General features: G+C 48.8%; 1 protein-coding gene across 1 annotated transcript in view; it reads right to left on the reverse strand.

The window, feature by feature from the left end:
- The window catches only part of GLDN (gliomedin), a 59,553-nt gene extending 54,975 nt beyond the window's left edge, over positions 1-4,578 (reverse strand). Inside the window, exon 1 of the mRNA XM_037143058.2 lies at positions 3,941-4,578. Coding sequence (XP_036998953.2) covers positions 3,941-4,303 — 363 coding nt within the window. The 5' untranslated portion in view covers positions 4,304-4,578. The remainder of the gene's footprint in view (positions 1-3,940) is intronic.
- Between the last annotated feature and the right edge of the window lie 4,301 nt (positions 4,579-8,879).

The following is an 8,879-nucleotide window of genomic DNA, read 5'->3' on the forward strand; positions in this document are numbered from 1 at the left end:
GGTTTGTCATTCTGACAGGTAAAAACTACTCAGGGTCCTCATAATCCCTGTTTTTAAATCAAGAGATCTTTTCTCATGTGTTTAAGAGACATTGGCATTTCTTTTTCTGGGAACTATGTTCCATTTTCCTAGTCGATTCCTATTTCTGTTGCTGATTTTACCCATATTATTCTTGGGGTTTTTTCCTTATCATCTTCTAGGAGAGCTTATATAGACCTGGAGAAGATCAGCCCTGTATATATGACAGGAGCTGCAAATATTTTTTTCCAGTTTGTAATTTGCATTTGCCTTTGTTGATGGCATGTTTGTTTCTTCTTGTTGTTATTTGCTATAGAGAAGTTTCATTGTTGTTGTATGTGCTTTCAAATGTAGTTAAGTTTATTTATTTATTGTTTGCTTCTGGCTTTCAAGTTATAGTTTGAAAGCAAGGTCTTCTCCATTTCAAGATTAAAAATTAGTTATTCATATTTTCTTCTAGTAATTTTTTAAAAGATTTTATTGATTTATTTTTAGAGAGAAAGGGAAGGAGAGAGGGAGAGAAACATCAATGTGTGGTTGCCTCTCACGCATCCCCTTCCGGGAGCTGGCCTGCAACCCAGGCATGTGCCCTGACTGGGAATTGAACCACGATCCTCTGGTTCAGAGGCCCGTGATCAATCCACTGAGCTACACCAGCCAGGGCTCTTCTAGGAATTTTAAAGCTTCATTTCTTAAAGTGCAAATTTTCGATTCATTTGGAGCTTTAAAGTGCCTATTGTAAGAAGTAAAACTTTCTTCCTACTGGGTGCTCAACTCTAGATTCTGTGCAGATGACAGATTTTACTGTCCTTAAGTAGTAATTAGCTGCATTGCCCTTTTAACACAGTTATTTACAGCTGCCAACCAGTCCCTGGTCAGAATGTGCCAGCCAGCATTACCATGCTGAGTAGATGTGCTTTCAGCCAAAAGCACAGACTCTGAATTCAGTTAGCTTGAGGAGGCTCGTTAGGGATAAATGAGCCATTTTGGAGGACTTTTTAAAATGAAGATATTAGTCTGTGTACAGCTTATTTCTTTGTTCCTAGATCTCTAAGGACATGGGACCTCAGTGAGGGGACTTCTGACTGCCGTCATGGAAGAACCTATTGGTGCTGTTTGAAAAGGGTGCAGACGTCAACCTTAATGGGTGTGCGCACCAACTGCCTGCCGTGGACTAAATAGTTCTTTTAGCAACCTCTCTACTAGCACTGCCCCATGGACAGTTCTTTTTTTAAAACTGTTTTACAAAAGTGAATAATTCTCTGTCCTGAGAAAGAGTAAATGTGAGAAAAACTTGTAAAGGTGAATGGTGAGAAGGTTGCCAAGAAAAAAAGAAAGAGAGAGGGAGGGAGGAAGGAAGGAAAGAAGAAAGAAAGAAAATGGCTTTTCAGTAATAAAACTGGTTCCTGTGCCTGAAGCAGAAGCCTCAAGGGGGACCCGGTGAGAGTGAGATGCTTAAGTCATGCCCTAGCCTCCCTGCAGTGAGTGGGCACCCAGGCCCAGGCTGCGCCCCTGACAATGAATTCAGAATCTCCAGGGGTGGAATCTATGTTTAGTCATGTTGAAAACTGCATGCTTTCAACTGCTGCTCTAGAACCTGCTACTCAAAGTGTGGTTTTCAGACCAGCAGCCTTGGTATCAGTGGAACATGTTAGAAATGCAGAATCTCAGGCCCTGCCTTAGACCTTCTGAATCAGAATCAGCATTTCAACAAGACCCCTAAGATATTCATAAGCACATTGAAGTTAGAGATGGTCTAGAGCAGCGCTTCTCAAAGTGTGGCAACTGAACCACCTGCATCAAACTCACCATGGGGTGGAAGGGCAGGGAAATCATGAGTTTATGTCTGAGGGTAGAGCCCTGGAATCTACATTTGTAATGTGCTAACTGTTCGAGAACTACTCCCAAGAGGAAAGGCAGCATTCCCTCATTGGCTTTAAAAAGTCAAAGCATGCCCATTGAGAGAGGGGGTGGGGGGGTGAGTTGTTGATAATCTATAAACATTTCTCAGCCAGATAAATGTGGTTTCTGCTCTCTGACCTGTAAATAGAGAAGGTGGTGGTAGTTAAATTTAGCTTTCAGATTGACACAGAAATGCATCCAAATTTTCTTGAGTTAGTGGCTGAACTGATATGGGAAACTTTGAAAAACCTCTGTTTAACCTTTATTTGCCCAGGCCCCAGGCGCCCTGGGGAGAATGATGGGGCTGTCTGGGATAAGTAAACAACGGTGCACTAGCTAGGACTGAGATTAACACCCCTGCTGTTAAAAACTGACCTTCGAATTTAGCCTTTGTACTCTGCTTCTGCCCCATAGCTAGAATTAATTTCCACATTCCGCTTCTGTACCCCGCTTTGCTACATAGACAAGAAGACCCTGTAAACTATAAAAACCCCAAGAATCCTTTGTTTGGGGCTCAGAATTTGGACACTGACTCCTCTGGGCCCGTGCACGTTAAAATAAACCTCGTACTCCAGAAACCCTCGGTGTCTGGTCGCTTCATTTTCCTGCAACAGAACAGGCCGCAACTTGGATACATAAGCCTCCACTTTAAAAGCTGGATTAAACATATGAAATGTTGATGCTCAGGCGCATCCTTCTTGGGAGGTTCCAAAAAAGCCCCTCAAAATGCACAGCAGAGACGAGAGAGAGCAAATCCTCCTAACGATGTTTCTTCAGTTGACAAAGGTCTGTTTTTGAAATTTTTGCTTAGGTTCAGATTTTTAAATGTTTATGGATTTAAAAAAAAGTGAAGCCAGGGATATTAAATTTGATCTCTCAAAAAACGTGTTTGCAGTATGTAGTACTTCCGTGTAGTTTTAAAAGCATTTCAGCTCACACAAGATATGTAAACGCTTCTATGATAACAGAGCGGTAAGTGGATTGATCTTCAAATGCCTAGGGTCTGGAATGATTCCCCACACTTGACTTGAGGTGGCAGAACTGAAACCGTTGTAATTACAAAGAGCAGTGAGACTGCTGTGGTTGTGATGGACAATCAAGTGGAGTGGGGAACAGCAATGCGACCGACATGCGACTGGTAGACAATGTCTGAGTTCAACCTCACCAAAAGCAAAGAAACTTAACACTGGAGAAAAGGATTTTGGGGGCTTTGCTTTAAAGAATCTCTTTAGGGCAGTGTTTCTGGAACCTTTTGGGAGCGCCTTTCATCCGAAGAAGCAAAAATACTCCTTCCCTTCCCTCAATAAAAATAAAATTAAAAAAAAGAAAATCTAATGAAAAGGTGAGGGTCCTCCCAGATGCACCGCCTGCAAGGCTTGCGGGAGCTCCGCAGACTCCATAGAACCATCAGCGCCGACACTTTAAGAAAACAGCTTTAGGCCCAGGGGCAAGTTTCTGAGCATCGAGGTCCGAGGTAGTTAGTAAAATTAGGGCTGACTGTTTTCACTTAAACAGAGACAATTAGGTCAGCAGTCTCGTGGGGACGGGGGCCAAGTGAAGAACCAGACCACTAGAGTACCACAGGAAAAGAACCCCTTTGCCGAAGAAGCCTGCGTCCTTTCAGATGTACTGCTTCCCTGCTCTCATGAGGCCTCAGTGAGGCAGAGCTCGGGGACCGCTGGGGCTCCCTTCACGCCGGAAAGTGAAAACTTCTGTCCAAAGTTAGGAAGAAAAGAAAGCTCTTAGAGACACTGCCTATACCTCTCATGTACCTGCAGACTCAACTGGCGTCAGAGGTGGAAGACTTACCCCCTCGCCTCTTCCCCCATTTAACTGATGAAGACACTGACCCCTGAGGGCTAAGATTATAACCTCAGGGCACTCTCTCCACAGCGCCCCCCCCCCCCCCGCCACACCTGGCCAGCGGAGGAGAGGGCGTGGAGCTCTTCCCCCACCCCCACCCCCACACTGCCCGCCGCCCACCGTGGCAGGGGTGCTTGGGGAGTCCAGCCCCGCCTACCGGCACCATGGAGTAGGTCATCATCATCAGCATGTCTTGGCTCTCCGCTCGGAGGTGCGGCACTGGCTCCCCGCTTTGGCTGCGCTTGCTGCGCGCGGCGCCCACGGGGTCCGGGGGTGGCGCGGGCGCCCAGCGCGGCGCGCGACTCAACTCCTCCAGGAAGTTGCGCAGGGCGCTGTCCTCTCTCTGCTCCCTGGCCCGCTGCTCCTCTAGCGTCCGCAGCGCCGCACTCAGACCGCGCCACTGGCAAAGCGCAAACACCGTTCCTGCGGCATTGAGCGCCGAGAGCAGGGCCAGGGCAACTAGGGCGCCGCGCAGCCCCCAGCCTGCGCCCCCGCAGCCTCGCTCCGCGCTTCGGGCCATGCTCTGCGCGCCTCCAGCCAGCAGTCAGGGCTGGGCCGCCTCTCGCCGGGGCAAACTTTATACGCCACGGGCAAGCCGTGGGCTGGTGGCAGCGCCGTGAGTCACGTCGCCCTTTGGCTCGGCTGGTGGGGCAGGTGGGGAACAGTAGCAGTGGCGCCCGAGCAGCCCGGAGGGACAGGAGGACGGAGATGGGTAGACGGGGAGAGGAGCTAGTGGAGACAGCCCGCGGAGGAGGGGTGGACAGGGCTCATGCTCCGTGCTGGCCAAGCAAACCAGCAAACTCGCCTCGCCCTCCTTTTCTGAACTGCCTGTCGGTATTGCCTTGGCTCTGACGGCCAGACAAGGGTCAGACTGAGGGGGAGAGCAGGAATTTGTATTGCCAAGAAGTCGCTGGATTCCTCCCCATTCCCCCCCCACTGCCCTCTCTGGAGAGAAGGATCAGCACGCCCCGATGCCAAGGCACATGCCCACTGTTCCTGGAAGGTCTGTGGCTGGGCCGGGCTCAGGCTGCCCACACTCCTCCCACCATTGCAGGACTCCTGAAGACCCCACTAGATCTTTACCAGCAAGGGGGTGGATAGGCACAGCAAGACAATTGACATCGGAGGGTTAAGAAGGCCACTGGTCAGCAACAGAAAAGCCCAGCCCTGTCTGACAAGCAGGTATGGCTCCATAAGACCCATACCTGGGAGGTGGCAGGGCGATGAGAAAAAAGTTCAAGAGTGGGAATCAGGAGACCTGGGTCTAATCCCATTCGGCCTCTGCCCAGCTAGGGGCCTTTGAGCGTATCCCAAGACAGCTCTGGACCGATTCCGAGGAGGTTTCTGGCTGACCAGCTGGGACTCCAGCCAGCCCCCTTCCGGGCCTTATATTAGCTGGCCTTGCTTGGGGGGGGGGGCAGGCAGAGGCCTAGTTACTCCTTCACAACCTCCCTTTCCTGTCAGCTCAGATGTCTGCTGTGCTTCAAGGGCCACTGTCCCCCAAACACAGTCACTTCTCAGACTCTTTGCTCTCTGTCTTTCTCAGCTTTCTTCAGAATGGTTCTGCTGCCCCAGGGCCTGCAGGAGGGCCCTGTGGTGCGGGAGGACCCCAACCAGAAGCTGTGATTGCTGTTTCCCTGGCCCATTATCTCAGAGGAGGAGGCGGCCCTATGAGCCAGCTGGAGCTGTCAAAGAGAAAGGACTTTCTCTAGCATAGTGGGTCGCAGCTGCTTTTGCACTGAGGGAACCAGTAGGATGATGGGGAAGCAAGCGTGTTAGGACTTAATGGAAAGAGCTCTGTAACCATCTCCTCCCCAAAGGTGTATGTTCCAATTATTGTTGGTGGGTTCCGTACACCCCCCACACACACACACACACACAAAGGAGGAAGTCCAGGGAGTCTCAGAAGCAGTCACTTCTTGCCCACAACTCACTAGTGTGAGCCAGGGTAGAACCTCTGGGGAAGCACAAGAAAACCAAAGTTACATCTCAGAAGTTCTGTGTCAAGGTCTAGATTCCTGAGTTTTAATAGGGACAATGACCACCTTAATTCTCTTAGAAGACCATCTGGATGAGGAGCAATTAGTCCAAGTGGCTCATGAAGGACTCCCACCAAAGGGACATGATGTCTGGGAGGCAAGGGAGATGGTACAGACAACCTTGTCTAGTTCCTCCCAACTCCAACATACTGTGACCTCATTGAAAAGTTGCCATGTACCCTTACCTCTTGTCATCCAGGCTTAGGATGCCAATTGTAAGGCTTCTTCCCACTGGAGAGAGGAGTTGGGATCAGCCTGCTGTTAATTCACTAACAGCCTACTGAGCACCTACTATCTGTCCGGCACAGTGACGGGCTTTGGAGGTGTCAGAATGAACAAGACAAGCAGCTTACAGCATGGGCAGTTAGAGTCCCCTGGGGCCTCCCGAGCGTCTCTTTATCACAATGTTCATTACAGTTCCTGTTGCCTGACCACCTGTCACCAGTGCCCACCATCAACAGAATATACTGAGGTTAGGGGCCCCCCTGAGGTGAGGGGCCATGCCTTGTTTTGACCCAGACTTCCCCCACACCTGGCAGAGTTTCTAGCTTGAAATGACCATTCAGTAATTGCCTGTGGAATGTGTAAGTGTACAAATGAATGTATGAAAGGCTGTTTAGAGAGGGCATTTCTATGTGAAACGTGTGTGTGGTGATGGTAGGGCTGAAGAACAAAACTCTGCTTATGCCACGTAGGGTAAACAGAAGTAGTCTGGCTTCCTCATCCAGGTGTCTGGGTAGCTGAGGGAAGCAGTTTCCCATAACCTTGAGAATGGGCCTGATAAGTGGTATTCTTATAGCCTTGAGGCTGGGTCCGATAAACGGTTCCCATACCCTTGAGTGGGCTTGCATGGGTAGTATGAAGATCTGTTGCACAATATCTGTTGGCACCCTGCTGCCTTTCATTGTATCTAGTACTTAAAAGGGTAGGGACTCCCTGCTGGGTGCCACACAGGGGGACAAGTGACATGCAGGTGGACACACTGCTTGCAGCGTGCATGGGTTCCCCACCCTTGAATAAAGGCATGTCAAGCATCCTCATGACTCCATGAATATTCTTCCATCTGCCTGAATCTTTCGAACCTGTCTGGCCTCGAACAGTTGCAACACATACCACAGACCTGGCCCCATCTTCCTTGGAAGGCTGCTTGTCTAACAGGAGACTAAGGGTAGCCTGACACACATACTCCCAACCCCTCTGGTTCGGAGTCCATAGCCAGTAGAAGGAATCGAGTTCCAGTTCCACTTGGAACCAGCAAGGCTCTGCCCAACAACCTTAGGCCAAGATGCCGCCCCTTTGGGATGTGGGACTGCAAAGGCTTATGGTGCGGACAATGGGCTGGGTGGGTGGAGTGCCTGAGATACTGCACTGGGGCCAAGAGAGGGGCAGAACGAGCCCGCCCCCCAAAAAAAAAGATTCACTTCCTACCGACCCTTCTCCTAGTTCCTTCCTCAAGCCTTTCTGTGCAGGATGGTATTTTGCAAGGAAGGAGAAGGTGGGACTTGCTACTATGACCTACAATGGAGCTTATCTCCACTCATCTCTTGCTCTAAAATGGCCGTATTCAAAGAGCTGGCCTTGCTTTTTTCTCTTTTGCCTTTCTCCTCTGTCCTCTCTCCACATCCTCTCTCCACCATCCATCAACCTTTCTCCTTCTCTGGCCCATCTCAGGGTTGCCCCTATTTAAGGTCCAATTCAGAGTCCCCTTCCTCATCACACCTTGCCTTCATGCCAGCCTCAAGCTCTCCCTTGTCCCTGAACTCTGCAAGCCCCAGGGACTCAGAGGCTAACAGCATGGGCTTTAGAATCAGAGAGAGCTGAGCTTGAAACCACTTTTTAACTGTGACTTTGGGTATGTTACTCAATTTCTCGAAGGAGACTATAATTTTATGTATCTCAAGGGGTTGTGAAGATGTAATGAGAAAATACATGTAAAGCACTTGGCATACAGTAAATGCTCTTGGCTATGGACAGTCTGAACTTCCTGACACCCAGACCCTGTCGACCAATATTTTAGTCTTTCCCAATCTTAGTTCCTTTGTTGGGCTACAGCATGTTTAAAGAAAGGCACTCTCTCCACTGTATGGGGCTACACCAGCAGGGGCTTGTGCCAAATAGGACTATTGAGTTAACTGATCGGTTAACAAATCTTATTTTGTTGATGCTTTTTAAGGAATAGAACTTTTGAATGCATGGTGAACTTGGTCTGTTGTCTGAATATGGTGGCTGTGAAGTTGGTTATGTGGGGTCCTTGAATCTCTAGCTTCCTAAGCCCCCCACCACTTCTTGAGAGGCAGACATGTCTACATAGGCTGTTCTGCCTAGTATTTCTCAGGATGGGCTGATACTGCCCACTTACTATTTTTTAAAAAGTTAGCTATTAATCTGGCCTGTTTTGTTCACGTAGGAGGTTCAACATACAGTGAGGACATGGGGAGATATCTGAATTACCTTTTCTGGAGACCAAAGAAGCCAAGAACATTCTGTGCTATGTTTACAATGAGAAGTAGTTTTTCCATTAAAAGGCAGGTGCTCCATTTCCACAGGTTAAATAGGATGTTCCTTAAAAAATGATTCCAGCTGGTTAACTTTAGGGCCCTGGAGGATGAAATCCAATTCAAGGATATACTCCAACTTTAATTCCAAAGCATTTCTTCCTGATTGTGAAGTGAGTAATTTTCATTTACTCTGAGGCCTGGGTATTTTTATTTGGTTCTCTGTGATGAGGTTGGCAGCTATGCTGTGACTTCTGGTGGTGCTTTGCTACCTCCCTACCAGCCCTGCCCTCTCGCCGGTGGAGAAGGAGGAAGGCTCTCTAACAGTTGCCACCATGTACACCTTCCACCCAGCCACCTCTGGTTTGAACTCCCCATTTCTACATTTAAACCCCGAGAAGTTTCAAGCCAACCAACCGAAGTCAGCGATTCTCTTTTTCTTTGTTCACTCACTCACTCATTCATTCATCTGTCTATTCATTTATCCATTTATTCAACAAATTGGGTGTTTGCTATCTGCCAGGAACCACATTAGGAGCTAGGATAGGATGAAGAGCAAAAC

Source organism: Artibeus jamaicensis, unplaced genomic scaffold (assembly GCF_021234435.1).
Source record: "Artibeus jamaicensis isolate MK-2021 breed Jamaican fruit bat unplaced genomic scaffold, CSHL_Jam_final contig_548, whole genome shotgun sequence".
Classification (NCBI taxonomy): domain Eukaryota; kingdom Metazoa; phylum Chordata; class Mammalia; order Chiroptera; family Phyllostomidae; genus Artibeus; species Artibeus jamaicensis.